Raw genomic sequence first — 15102 nt, 5'->3', positions numbered from 1 at the left:
AGGACTCATCACAATGGTGCCTAAATAGGACTCATCACAATGGTGCCTAAATAGGACTCATCACAATGGTGCCTAAATAGGACTCATCACAATGGTGCCTAAATAGGACTCATCACAATGGTGCCTAAATAGGACTCATCACAATGGTCCCTAAATAGGACTCATCACAATGGTGCCTAAATAGGACTCATCACAATGGTGCCTAAATAGGACTCATCACAATGGTGCCTAAATAGGACTCATCACAATGGTCCATAATGCGTTTGAGAAAATAACTTTGATGCATTCACAGATTTCCACACTTAACCAGTACATGCACATACGCTAATATGATAAAATATGCAAAACAGTAGCTAAAAAATCTTCTTGGACCAAATGACACCAAATTCAGAATGTAGAGGCCCATGGAACATCTTCACCTAGTCTGAGAAACGCTAAGGGTCAACAGAGATCAATGTTTGAAAAATAAACGACAAAATACTTGTATTTTCAAGTGTATTTAATTAAAATGCATGTATTTTGTATTTTAAAATACAGAAGTACATTAACCAGTAGCAGACACCAACAGCAACAACCCTCTCAGTAATGGTATCAGAAACAGTTGACTTGCTATGACTGTGATACAGGATGTTGTTGTTTACCTGCCTTTAGTTTAATGCACTGAAGTCACTCTGGATAAGAGTGTCTGATAAATGACTAAATGTATTAGTGAAAATTAACATACCATAATGAACTGCAATGTGCTGGGGCAATAAACTAAAAAGTTCCCCCCTTCAGGATCCCCAGGACCAGGACACTGATCTACAGCTGCCAAACATAACCTCGTAAAACTGACCATCCTACCGATCCTCGACTTCGGCGATGTCATTTATAAAATAGCCTCCAACACTCTACTCAGCAAACTGGATGCAGTCTATCACAGTGTCATCCGTTTTGTCACCAAAGCCCCATATACCACCCACCACTGTGACCTGTATCCTGTCGTCGGCTGGCCTTCGTTACATATTCGTCGCCAGACCCACTGGCTCCAGGTCATCTATAAGTCTTTGCTAGGTAAAGCTCCGCCTTATCTCAGCTCACTGGCCACCATAACAACACCCACTCACTCGTAGCACGTGATCCAGCAGGTATATCTCACTGGTCATCCCCAAAGCCAACACCCCCTTTGGCCGCCTTTCCTTCCAGTTCTCTGCTGCCAGTGACTGGAACGAATTGCAAAAATCGCTGAAGTTGGAGACTTATATAACTTACTAACTTTAAGCATCAGCTATCTGAGCAGCTAACCGATCGCTGCAGCTGTACACAACTCATCTGTAAGAAGCCCATCCAACTATCTACAGTGCCTTGCGAAAGTATTCGGCCCCCTTGAACTTTGCACTGTACCTCATCCCAATATTGTTTTTATTTACTTTTTTGCTCTCTTGCACATCATCATCTGCTCATCTATCACTCCAGTGTTAATTTGCTGACTTGTAATTACTTCGCTACTGTGGCCTATTTATTGCTTTACCTCCTTACACCATTTGCACACACTGTATATATACTTTTTCTATTATGTTATTGACTGTTATTGACTGTACATTTGTTTATATGTGTAACTCTGTGTTGTTGTTTGTGTTGCACTGCTTTTCTCTATCTTGGCCAGGTCGCAGTTGTAAATGAGAACTAGTTCTCAACTGGCCTACCTGGTTAAATAAAGGTGTTCTCAACTGGCCTACCTGGTTAAATAAAGGTGTTCTCAACTAGCCTACCTGGTTAAATAAAGGTGTTCTCAACTAGCCTACCTGGTTAAATAAAGGTGTTCTCAACTGGCCTACCTGGTTAAATAAAGGTGTTCTCTACTAGCCTACCTGGTTAAATAAAGGTGTTCTCAACTGGCCTACCTGGTTAAATAAAGGTGTTCTCTACTAGCCTACCTGGTTAAATAAAGGTGTTCTCAACTAGCCTACCTGGTTAAATAAAGGTGTTCTCAACTGGCCCACCTGGTTAAATAAAGGTGTTCTCTACTAGCCTACCTGGTTAAATAAAGGTGTTCTCAACTAGCCTACCTGGTTAAATAAAGGTGTTCTCAACTAGCCTACCTGGTTAAATAAAGGTGTTCTCAACTGGCCTACCTGGTTAAATAAAGGTGTTCTCAACTAGCCTACCTGGTTAAATAAAGGTGTTCTCAACTGGCCCACCTGGTTAAATAAAGGTGTTCTCTACTAGCCTACCTGGTTAAATAAAGGTGTTCTCAACTAGCCTACCTGGTTAAATAAAGGTGTTCTCAACTAGCCTACCTGGTTAAATAAAGGTGTTCTCAACTGGCCTACCTGGTTAAATAAAGGTGTTCTCTACTAGCCTACCTGGTTAAATAAAGGTGTTCTCAACTAGCCTACCTGGTTAAATAAAGGTGTTCTCAACTAGCCTACCTGGTTAAATAAAGGTGTTCTCAACTGGCCTACCTGGTTAAATAAAGGTGTTCTCAACTGGCCTACCTGGTTAAATAAAGGTGTTCTCAACTAGCCTACCTGGTTAAATAAAGGTGTTCTCAACTAGCCTACCTGGTTAAATAAAGGTGTTCTCAACTGGCCCACCTGGTTAAATAAAGGTGTTCTCAACTAGCCTACCTGGTTAAATAAAGGTGTTCTCAACTAGCCTACCTGGTTAAATAAAGGTGTTCTCAACTGGCCCACCTGGTTAAATAAAGGTGTTCTCAACTAGCCTACCTGGTTAAATAAAGGTGTTCTCAACTAGCCTACCTGGTTAAATAAAGGTGTTCTCTACTTCCCTACCTGGTTAAATAAAGGTGTTCTCTACTTCCCTACCTGGTTAAATAAAGGTGTTCTCTACTTCCCTACCTGGTTAAATAAAGGTGAATAAAAAATAAAAATAAAAAAAAATAAAAAAATATATATTACAGTATGGTACAGTAGCTTTCCCAGAAGCCTGGTGCAGCTCTGGGTGGAGCTCTGGATCCAACTTCTATATTCATTCTGGTATCTCTAGACTCCCTGGGGGCGGGGCTTGGGAATTCGATTTGGGCGGTACTAGAACACTGATCGATATATCTCATTGGCTCGTAGGTAGAATAGCCCGCCTGTTCCAGGAAGTTCCTAAATGACATGTCCGCGAATGGATGGCCGCATATGATCATGAGCAACCCCCTGCTGATGCGATAGGTGTTGACCGGGTCGAAGCTCCTCAGGTCCTCGTGCTGGGTCACATAGACCCTATCCACTGTCATGTCTGGACGCATACTGATGATGAGGCGGTCCATGTTGCTGGTATCTATGTCACCAGTGTTGTACTTCCTGACATAATTAGGCATGGAATAAGCTGCTGTGAGGTGGAGGTTGCCCACCTCATAGAATGGGTAGCCATCATCAGGAAGCAGCCTCTTGCAGACGTTGTTTTCACACTCAAGTCTGTTGCGGAAGTGATGGAAACCAAAGTGTCCCTCTTCGGGGTCGTAATTTGCAAACATCTGGTTGTCGTTGTCAAAGACGATGTAATCGTTGGCAAACCAGAAAAGGAGCTTGAGTCCGTGCCTCGGCCAGGGACGACCAAAACCTGAACCTCTCAGCTCCTCCATATTGTTCAATGTTCGAACCATGGTACCCCTGGGGGGAGAGGGGGAGGGGGGGGGGGGGGGGGGAGAGAGAGAGAGAGAGAGAGAGAGAGAGAGAGAGAGAGGGGGGGGGGGGATAGAGAGATAGGGATAGAGAGAGAGAGAGAGAGAGAGAGAGCGAGGGAGAGAGAGAAACAGGAAACAGACAGCATTAAACAATACAGTTCATGATGATATAGTTAAGTTACCTCTGCTAAGAGGTCTGGACCTTTATGGCACAGGAATGTACTACTGTGGCTGTTCCCCAAATCTGGCAATACTGTTCCAGGCTTTGGATTTTACATTTATGTTTAGAGGTTGCAACCTAGGTTGCACGTAGGGCGCACCGATTGGTGTCACCTCATTAGTCAATATGTGTTACACCTGTGCTCGCTTGTCCATCTCATTAGTCGGAAGGTGTTTCACCTGCGCTGGCTCAGGTGATATTTAAGAGTGGCTGGCCCAGGTGATATTTAAGAGTGGCTGGCTCAGGTGATATTTAAGAGTGGAAGGCCCAGGTGATATTTAAGAGTGGCTGGCCCAGGTGATATTTAAGAGTGTCTGGCCCAGTGCTCCAGTTGTCTTAATAGATGTGGAGGGTTAACACCTTCAGTTGTCTAGGTAGATGTGGAGGGTTAACTCCTCTAGTTGTCTTGGTAGATGTGCAGGGTTAACTCATCATGTTGCCTTAATAGATGTGGAGGGTTAACTCATCTAGTTGTCTTGGTAGATGTGCAGGGTTAACTCATCATGTTGCCTTAATAGATGTGGAGGGTTAACTCATCTCGTTGCCTTTATAGATGTGGAGGGTTAACTTCTTTAGTTGTCTTGATAGATGTGGAGGGTTAACTCCTCTAGTTGTCTTGACATATGTGGAGGGTTAACTCCTCTAGTTGTCTTGATAGATGGAGGGTTAACTCCTCTAGTTGTCTTGACATATGTGGAGGGTTAACTCCTCTAGTTGTCTTGATAGATGTGGAGGGTTAACTCCTTTAGTTGTCTTGGTAGATGTGGAGGGTTAACTCCTCTAGTTGTCTTGACATATGTGGAGGGTTAACTCCTCTAGTTGTCTTGAGAGATGTGTAGGGTTAACTCCTCTAGTTGTCTTCATAGATGTGGAGGGTTAACTCCTCTAGTTGTCTTGATAGATGTGGAGGGTTACCTCCTTTAGTTGTCTTGGTAGATGTGGAGGGTTAACTCCTCTAGTTGTCTTGGTAGATGTGGAGGGTTAACTCCTTTAGTTGTCTTGAGAGATATGGAGGGTTAACTCCTTTAGTTGTCTCTCCCTATTTTCATTTCTAGACAAACATTCCTTTATCTGATCTTCCCTGTTTTTGTTTTTCTCCACTTTGTGGTTTACTTCCTGTCTTGAAGTTTGGTGTGTGTGTTTCTTTTGTTTACCTCTTCTTGTTGAATTTAGTGGGTCTCATGGTGGATGTCTTTTAGGCTCCAGTTGTTGTTGCTAGTCACACCCCCATGAGTGTCTTTCAGAACCCCTCCTAAAACCCCACCCGTTTCATTCTGGTTGTGGTCAGTGACTCTTTGTTAGTTCCCCTTTCTGTTTCAGTGACATTTTTGGTTTTCTTGCTGTGGAACGTGACAATAGAACATCAAATAGAAAGGAGGACCAAGGCACTCTTCATATCATTAATTAAAATGCCTTTATTAGTATGGTCTGTTCAATAGAAACAAACTTTTAAAAATCAGACGAAATCAAATCGTATTGTTGCTGTGGAACGTGTCATTTGGGATAAAGCCTGGATGATTCATGTGTTAAATTAAACAATACACTCTAAATGAGTCCCAAATGCCACCCTATTCCCTATATAGTGCCATTATTTTGAACAGGACCCTATAGGGAATATGGTGTCATTTGGGATAAAGCCTGGATGATTAATGTGTTAAATAAAACAATACACTCTGTGAGTCCCAAATGCCACCCTATTCCCTATATAGTGCCCTTCTTTTGAACAGGACCCAATGGGGAATAGGGTGTCATTTGGGACCACGCCTGGATGAGTCAAGTGTTAGTTTGAAATAAAATCTCCTGAAGGATCCAGGAACATGAAACTTAAAGGGAAATAAAATATTTAACTACATGACAATGAATGCAAGGTTTAAATAGTTACCAAACAGTATACCTGTTAAAGTTATAAGTGAACTTCATAAACAGAAGGTAAAATCTGTCTCTCTTACCGTACCATGTTTAAATGCAGAAAAAAATAGCTGATATATATTCAACCACAATCTGTCAGGCTTCTAGTAAACTTATTAAAATATAATACATTTTGATAGTAATGCTTTATTATTCTGGATTCATTTAATATAAAAAAAAATAATATACATTTTCACTGAATGAACAAAACATTAGGAACACCTGCTCTTTCCATGACACAGACTGACCAGGTGAAAGATATGATCCCTTATTGATGTCACTTGTTAAATCCACTTCAATCAGTGTAGATGAAGGGGAGGAGACCTGGTTAAAGAAGGATTTTTAAGCCTTGAGACATTGTGTCTGTGTTGCCATTCAGAGGGTGAATGGGCAAGACAACATATTGAAGTGCCTTTGAACGAGGTATGGTATTACGTGCCTGGCGCACCGGTTTTTAGTGTTTCAAGAACTGCAATGCTGCTGATTTTTCATACTCAACAGTTTCCTGTTGGTATCAAGAATGGTCCACCACCCAAAGGACATCCAGCCAACTGGACACAACTGTGGAAAGCATTGGAGTCAACATGGGCCAGCATCCCTGTGGAACGCTTTCAACACCTTGTAGAGTCAACATGGGCCAGCATCCCTGTGGAACGCTTTCAACACCTTGTAGAGTCAACATGGGCCAGCATCCCTGTGGAACGCTTTCAACACCTTGTAGAGTCAACATGGGGCCAGCATCCCTGTGGAACGCTTTCAACACCTTGTAGAGTCAACATGGGGCCAGCATCCCTGTGGAACACTTTCAACACCTTGTAGAGTCAACATGGGCCAGCATCCCTGTGGAACGCTTTCAACACCTTGTAGAGTCAACATGGGCCAGCATCCCTGTGGAACGCTTTCAACATCTTGTAGAGTCAACATGGGCCAGCATCCCTGTGGAACGCTTTCAACACCTTGTAGAGTCAACATGGGGCCAGCATCCCTGTGGAACGCTTTCAACACCTTGTAGAGTCAACATGGGCCAGCATCCCTGTGGAACGCTTTCAACACCTTGTAGAGTCAACATGGGCCAGCATCCCTGTGGAACGCTTTCAACACCTTGTAGAGTCAACATGGGGCCAGCATCCCTGTGGAACGCTTTCAACACCTTGTAGAGTCAACATGGGGCCAGCATCCCTGTGGAACACTTTCAACACCTTGTAGAGTCAACATGGGCCAGCATCCCTGTGGAACGCTTTCAACACCTTGTAGAGTCAACATGGGCCAGCATCCCTGTGGAACGCTTTCAACACCTTGTAGAGTCAACATGGGGCCAGCATCCCTGTGGAACGCTTTCAACACCTTGTAGAGTCAACATGGGCCAGCATCCCTGTGGAACGCTTTCAACACCTTGTAGAGTCAACATGGGCCAGCATCCCTGTGGAACGCTTTCAACACCTTGAGTCCGTGCCCTGATGAATTGTGGCTGTTCTGAGGGCAAAATGGGGTGCAACTCTATATTAGGAAGGTGTTCCTAATGGTTTGTACACTCAGTGTAAAAATAGATATAATTGATTTTGAATCATGTCCTTAGCTAGTTAGATTATAACTGTTGTTGTATCTGAACATAAACAATAAACTCAAGACTGGAGAGCAGACCTAGATGATCTCAAACTAGATCAGACCTAGATGATCTCAAACTAGATCAGACCTAGATGAACTCATATTAGATCAGATCTAGATGAGCTCAGATTAGAGCAGACCTAGATGAACTCAGATTAGATCAGACCTAGATGAACTCAAACTAGAGCAGACCTAGATTAATTCAAACTAGAACAGACCTAGATGAACCCAGATTGAAGCAGACCTAGATGATCTCAAACTAGATCAGACCTAGATGATCTCAGATTAGATCAGACCTAGATGATCTCAGATTAGAGCAGACCTAGATGATCTCAGATTAGAGCAGACCTAGATGAACTCAAACTAGATCAGACCTAGATTAACTCAAACTAGAGCAGACCTAGAGGAACTCAGATTAGATTAGACCTAGATGAACTCAGAATAGAGCAGACCTAGATGAACTCAGATTAGAGCAGACCTAGATGAACTCAGATTAGATCAGACCTAGATGAACTCAGATTAGATCAGACCTAAATTAACTAAATTAGAGCAGACCTAGATGAACCCAGATTGAAGCAGACCTAGATGATCTCAAACTAGATCAGACCTAGATGATCTCAGATTAGATCAGACCTAGATGATCTCAGATTAGAGCAGACCTAGATGAACTCAAACTAGATCAGACCTAGATTAACTCAGATTAGAGCAGACCTAGAGGAACTAAAATTAGATTAGACCTAGATGAACTCAGAATAGAGAAGACCTAGATGAACTCAGATTAGATCAGACCTAGATGAACTCAGATTAGATCAGACCTAAATTAACTAAATTAGAGCAGACCTAGATGAACCCAGATTGAAGCAGACCTAGATGATCTCAGATTAGAGCAGACCTAGAGGAACTCAGATTAGAGTAGACCTAGATGAACTCAGATTAGAGCAGACCTAGATGATCTCAGATTAGATCAGACCTAGATGATCTCAGATTAGATCAGACCTAGATGATCTCAGATTAGATCAGACCTAGATGAACTCAGATTAGAGCAGACCTAGATGATCTCAGATTAGATCAGACCTAGATGAACTCAGACTAGATCAGACCTAGATGAACTCAGATTAGATCAGACCTAGATGATCTCAGATTAGATCAGACCTAGATGAACTCAGATCAGATCAGACCTAGATGAACTCAGATTAGATCAGACCTAGATGATCTCAGATTAGATCAGACCTAGATGAACTCAGATCAGATCAGACCTAGATGAACTCAGATTAGATCAGACCTAGATGATCTCAGATTAGATCAGACCTAGATGAACTCAGATCAGATCAAATAAAGTATAAAGTTGTTAATTGTGAGATAGATTCGGGCATATTCCTTCCTAGAGAGCAAACCTACAAAAATATACAACACAGACTAGATCTAACTTGTTTAGTAAAGACAGACTAGATCTAACTTGTTTAGTAAAGACAGACTAGATCTAACTTGTTTAGTAAAGACAGTCTAGATCTAACTTGTTTAGTAAGGACAGACTAGATCTAACTTGTTTAGTAAGGACAGACTAGATCACAAAAAAGCACATCATAAATGTTTTTTCTGTACCTGGTGTTTATATTAAATGTAATCTCTTGTTCTCTGGTGCTCGGTGTCCCTGTAGATCTGTATGAGGCCGTGTGAGAAGTTGATTGGATGATCTGCAAGCTTTGCTGTGTGTGTGTGTGTGTGTGTGTGTGTGTGTGTGTGTGTGTGTGTGTGTGTGTGTGGTGTCATAACTGGGGGCAGGACTCACCATGAAGATCTCAGGAAATGAAACTGAAAGTAATCAGTCTTGGCCTGGGCTGTGTTACATACCACAAATGTCCCTACTTTGAGCCTCCTCCATTCACAAAGCGTCTCTGAATCAGTGTTATGATCTAGGATCAGTTCTAATCCTTATAATCATCATGAGAGAGATTACAAAGACAGGGGGACCTGATCCTAGACCAGCAGTAGTCTGAGACGCTTTTAGAACACGGGACCAGATGTTTGAGCTCCAGCCAAGAGCTACAACCCTTTCTCCTTTTAGGGACTGGTGAGCTATGGTTTCTCTTCCTTGGGGAACTGCTTACATTCAAACTAACATTGCATTAGCGTCAGTGCATTAGCGTCAGTCACTGCATTAGCGCCAGTCACTGCATTAGCGCCAGTCACTGCATTAGCGTCAGTCACTGCATTAGCGTCAGTCACTGCATTAGCGTCAGTGCATTAGCGTCAGTCACTGCATTAGCGTCAGTGCATTAGCGTCAGTGCATTAGCGTCAGTGCATTAGCGTCAGTCACTGCATTAGCGTCAGTCACTGCATTAGCGTCAGTGCATTAGCGTCAGTCACTGCATTAGCATCAGTGCATTAGCGTCAGTCACTGCATTAGCGTCAGTCACTGCATTAGCGTCAGTGCATTAGCGTCAGTCAGGGCATTAGCGTCAGTCAGTGCATTAGCATCAGTCACTGCATTAGCGTCAGTCACTGCATTAGAGTCAGTCACTGCATTAGCGTCAGTGCATTAGCGTCAGTCAGCGCATTAGCGTCAGTCAGTGCATTAGCATCAGTCACTGCATTAGCGTCAGTCACTGCATTAGAGTCAGTCACTGCATTAGCGTCAGTCACTGCATTAGCGTCAGTCACTGCATTAGCGTCAGTGCATTAGCGTCAGTCACTGCATTAGCGTCAGTGCATTAGCGTCAGTCACTGCATTAGCGTCAGTCACTGCATTAGCGTCAGTGCATTAGCGTCAGTCACTGCATTAGCGTCAGTGCATTAGCGTCAGTGCATTAGCGTCAGTCACTGCATTAGCGTCAGTCACTGCATTAGCGTCAGTGCATTAGCGTCAGTCACTGCATGAGCATCAGTGCATTAGCGTCAGTGCATTAGCGTCAGTCACTGCATTAGCGTCAGTCACTGCATTAGCGTCAGTGCATTAGCGTCAGTCAGCGCATTAGCGTCAGTCAGTGCATTAGCATCAGTCACTGCATTAGAGTCAGTCACTGCATTAGCGTCAGTCACTGCATTAGCGTCAGTGCATTAGCGTCAGTGCATTAGCGTCAGTCACTGCATTAGCGTCAGTCAGTGCATTAGCGTCAGTCAGTGCATTAGCGTCAGTCAGTGCATTAGCGTCAGTCACTGCATTAGCGTCAGTCACTGCATTAGCGTCAGTCACTGCATTAGCGTCAGTCACTGCATTAGCGTCAGTCAGTGCATTAGCGTCAGTCACTGCATTAGCGTCAGTCAGTGCATTAGCGTCAGTCAGTGCATTAGCGTCAGTCAGTGCATTAGCGTCAGTCAGTGCATTAGCGTCAGTCACTGCATTAGCGTCAGTCAGTGCATTAGCGTCAGTCAGTGCATTAGAGTCAGTCAGTGCATTAGCGTCAGTCAGTGCATTAGAGTCAGTCACTGCATTAGCGTCAGTCACTGCATTAGCGTCAGTGCATTAGCGTCAGTGCATTAGCGTCAGTCAGTGCATTAGCGTCAGTCAGTGCATTAGCGTCAGTCACTGCATTAGCGTCAGTCAGTGCATTAGCGTCAGTCAGTGCATTAGCGTCAGTCACTGCATTAGCGTCAGTCAGTGCATTAGCGTCAGTCACTGCATTAGCGTCAGTCACTGCATTAGCGTCAGTCAGTGCATTAGCGTCAGTCACTGCATTAGCGTCAGTCAGTGCATTAGCGTCAGTCACTGCATTAGCGTCAGTCAGTGCATTAGCGTCAGTCACTGCATTAGCGTCAGTCACTGCATTAGCGTCAGTCAGTGCATTAGCGTCAGTCACTGCATTAGCGTCAGTCACTGCATTAGCGTCAGTCAGTGCATTAGCGTCAGTCAGTGCATTAGCGTCAGTCACTGCATTAGCGTCAGTCAGTGCATTAGCGTCAGTCACTGCATTAGCGTCAGTCAGTGCATTAGCGTCAGTCACTGCATTAGCGTCAGTGCATTAGCGTCAGTCACTGCATTAGCGTCAGTGCATTAGCGTCAGTGCATTAGCGTCAGTGCATTAGCGTCAGTCACTGCATTAGCGTCAGTCACTGCATTAGCGTCAGTGCATTAGCGTCAGTCACTGCATTAGCATCAGTGCATTAGCGTCAGTCACTGCATTAGCGTCAGTCACTGCATTAGCGTCAGTGCATTAGCGTCAGTCAGCGCATTAGCGTCAGTCAGTGCATTAGCATCAGTCACTGCATTAGCGTCAGTCACTGCATTAGCGTCAGTCAGTGCATTAGCGTCAGTCACTGCATTAGCGTCAGTCAGTGCATTAGCGTCAGTCACTGCATTAGCGTCAGTCACTGCATTAGCGTCAGTCAGTGCATTAGCGTCAGTCACTGCATTAGCGTCAGTCACTGCATTAGCGTCAGTCAGTGCATTAGCGTCAGTCAGTGCATTAGCGTCAGTCACTGCATTAGCGTCAGTCAGTGCATTAGCGTCAGTCACTGCATTAGCGTCAGTCAGTGCATTAGCGTCAGTCACTGCATTAGCGTCAGTGCATTAGCGTCAGTCACTGCATTAGCGTCAGTGCATTAGCGTCAGTGCATTAGCGTCAGTGCATTAGCGTCAGTCACTGCATTAGCGTCAGTCACTGCATTAGCGTCAGTGCATTAGCGTCAGTCACTGCATTAGCATCAGTGCATTAGCGTCAGTCACTGCATTAGCGTCAGTCACTGCATTAGCGTCAGTGCATTAGCGTCAGTCAGCGCATTAGCGTCAGTCAGTGCATTAGCATCAGTCACTGCATTAGCGTCAGTCACTGCATTAGCGTCAGTGCATTAGCGTCAGTCAGCGCATTAGCGTCAGTCAGTGCATTAGCATCAGTCACTGCATTAGCGTCAGTCACTGCATTAGAGTCAGTCACTGCATTAGCGTCAGTCACTGCATTAGCGTCAGTCACTGCATTAGCGTCAGTGCATTAGCGTCAGTCACTGCATTAGCGTCAGTGCATTAGCGTCAGTCACTGCATTAGCGTCAGTCACTGCATTAGCGTCAGTGCATTAGCGTCAGTCACTGCATTAGCGTCAGTGCATTAGCGTCAGTCACTGCATTAGCGTCAGTCACTGCATTAGCGTCAGTGCATTAGCGTCAGTCACTGCATTAGCATCAGTGCATTAGCGTCAGTGCATTAGCGTCAGTCACTGCATTAGCGTCAGTCACTGCATTAGCGTCAGTGCATTAGCGTCAGTCAGCGCATTAGCGTCAGTCAGTGCATTAGCATCAGTCACTGCATTAGAGTCAGTCACTGCATTAGCGTCAGTCACTGCATTAGCGTCAGTGCATTAGCGTCAGTGCATTAGCGTCAGTCACTGCATTAGCGTCAGTCAGTGCATTAGCGTCAGTCAGTGCATTAGCGTCAGTCACTGCATTAGCGTCAGTCACTGCATTAGCGTCAGTCACTGCATTAGCATCAGTCAGTGCATTAGCGTCAGTCACTGCATTAGCGTCAGTCAGTGCATTAGCGTCAGTCAGTGCATTAGCGTCAGTCAGTGCATTAGCGTCAGTCAGTGCATTAGCGTCAGTCAGTGCATTAGCGTCAGTCACTGCATTAGCGTCAGTCAGTGCATTAGCGTCAGTCAGTGCATTAGCGTCAGTCAGTGCATTAGAGTCAGTCACTGCATTAGCGTCAGTCACTGCATTAGCGTCAGTGCATTAGCGTCAGTGCATTAGCGTCAGTCACTGCATTAGCGTCAGTCAGTGCATTAGCGTCAGTCAGTGCATTAGCGTCAGTCAGTGCATTAGCGTCAGTCACTGCATTAGCGTCAGTCAGTGCATTAGCGTCAGTCAGTGCATTAGCGTCAGTCACTGCATTAGCGTCAGTCAGTGCATTAGCGTCAGTCACTGCATTAGCGTCAGTCACTGCATTAGCGTCAGTCAGTGCATTAGCGTCAGTCACTGCATTAGCGTCAGTCAGTGCATTAGCGTCAGTCAGTGCATTAGCGTCAGTCAGTGCATTAGCGTCAGTCACTGCATTAGCGTCAGTCACTGCATTAGCGTCAGTCACTGCATTAGCGTCAGTCAGTGCATTAGCGTCAGTCACTGCATTAGCGTCAGTCAGTGCATTAGCGTCAGTCAGTGCATTAGCGTCAGTCAGTGCATTAGAGTCAGTCAGTGCATTAGCGTCAGTCAGTGCATTAGAGTCAGTCACTGCATTAGCGTCAGTCACTGCATTAGCGTCAGTGCATTAGCGTCAGTGCATTAGCGTCAGTCACTGCATTAGCGTCAGTCAGTGCATTAGCGTCAGTCAGTGCATTAGCGTCAGTCACTGCATTAGCGTCAGTCAGTGCATTAGCGTCAGTCAGTGCATTAGCGTCAGTCACTGCATTAGCGTCAGTCACTGCATTAGCGTCAGTCACTGCATTAGCGTCAGTCAGTGCATTAGCGTCAGTCAGTGCATTAGCGTCAGTCACTGCATTAGCGTCAGTCAGTGCATTAGCGTCAGTCACTGCATTAGCGTCAGTCAGTGCATTAGCGTCAGTCACTGCATTAGCGTCAGTGCATTAGCGTCAGTCACTGCATTAGCGTCAGTGCATTAGCGTCAGTGCATTAGCGTCAGTGCATTAGCGTCAGTCACTGCATTAGCGTCAGTCACTGCATTAGCGTCAGTGCATTAGCGTCAGTCACTGCATTAGCATCAGTGCATTAGCGTCAGTCACTGCATTAGCGTCAGTCACTGCATTAGCGTCAGTGCATTAGCGTCAGTCAGTGCATTAGCATCAGTCACTGCATTAGCGTCAGTCACTGCATTAGCGTCAGTGCATTAGCGTCAGTCAGCGCATTAGCGTCAGTCACTGCATTAGCGTCAGTCACTGCATTAGCGTCAGTGCATTAGCGTCAGTCACTGCATTAGCGTCAGTGCATTAGCGTCAGTCACTGCATTAGCGTCAGTCACTGCATTAGCGTCAGTGCATTAGCGTCAGTCACTGCATTAGCGTCAGTGCATTAGCGTCAGTGCATTAGCGTCAGTCACTGCATTAGCGTCAGTCACTGCATTAGCGTCAGTGCATTAGCGTCAGTCACTGCATTAGCATCAGTGCATTAGCGTCAGTGCATTAGCGTCAGTCACTGCATTAGCGTCAGTCACTGCATTAGCGTCAGTGCATTAGCGTCAGTCAGCGCATTAGCGTCAGTCAGTGCATTAGCATCAGTCACTGCATTAGAGTCAGTCACTGCATTAGCGTCAGTCACTGCATTAGCGTCAGTGCATTAGCGTCAGTGCATTAGCGTCAGTCACTGCATTAGCGTCAGTCAGTGCATTAGCGTCAGTCAGTGCATTAGCGTCAGTCAGTGCATTAGCGTCAGTCACTGCATTAGCGTCAGTCACTGCATTAGCGTCAGTCACTGCATTAGCGTCAGTCACTGCATTAGCATCAGTCAGTGCATTAGCGTCAGTCACTGCATTAGCGTCAGTCAGTGCATTAGCGTCAGTCAGTGCATTAGCGTCAGTCAGTGCATTAGCGTCAGTCAGTGCATTAGCGTCAGTCACTGCATTAGCGTCAGTCAGTGCATTAGCGTCAGTCAGTGCATTAGCGTCAGTCAGTGCATTAGCGTCAGTCACTGCATTAGCGTCAGTCAGTGCATTAGCGTCAGTCAGTGCATTAGCGTCAGTCAGTGCATTAGCGTCAGTCAGTGCATTAGAGTCAGTCACTGCATTAGCGTCAGTCACTGCATTAGCGTCAGTGCATTAGCGTCAGTGCATTAGCGTCAGTCACTGCATTAGCGTCAGTCAGTGCATTAGCGTCAGT

General features: G+C 45.1%; 1 protein-coding gene across 1 annotated transcript; it reads right to left on the bottom strand.

Annotated features, from left to right (window-relative positions):
* Positions 1–486: 486 nt before the first annotated feature.
* Positions 487–9105, bottom strand: LOC139422522 (uncharacterized). The gene is made up of 3 exons (XM_071173681.1): positions 8952–9105; positions 2841–3602; positions 487–1685 (listed from the first exon to the last, which is right to left on the bottom strand). Exon 2 carries the CDS (start codon positions 3593–3595, stop codon positions 2897–2899), a length of 699 nt encoding a protein of 232 aa, XP_071029782.1. The 5' UTR covers positions 3596–3602; positions 8952–9105; the 3' UTR covers positions 487–1685; positions 2841–2896.
* Positions 9106–15102: the final 5997 nt, after the last annotated feature.

Source organism: Oncorhynchus clarkii, chromosome 12, assembly GCF_045791955.1.
Source record: "Oncorhynchus clarkii lewisi isolate Uvic-CL-2024 chromosome 12, UVic_Ocla_1.0, whole genome shotgun sequence".
Classification (NCBI taxonomy): Eukaryota; Metazoa; Chordata; class Actinopteri; order Salmoniformes; family Salmonidae; genus Oncorhynchus; species Oncorhynchus clarkii.
Note: the sequence above shows the minus strand (reverse complement) of the source record. Positions and strands in the feature narration are given on the sequence as shown.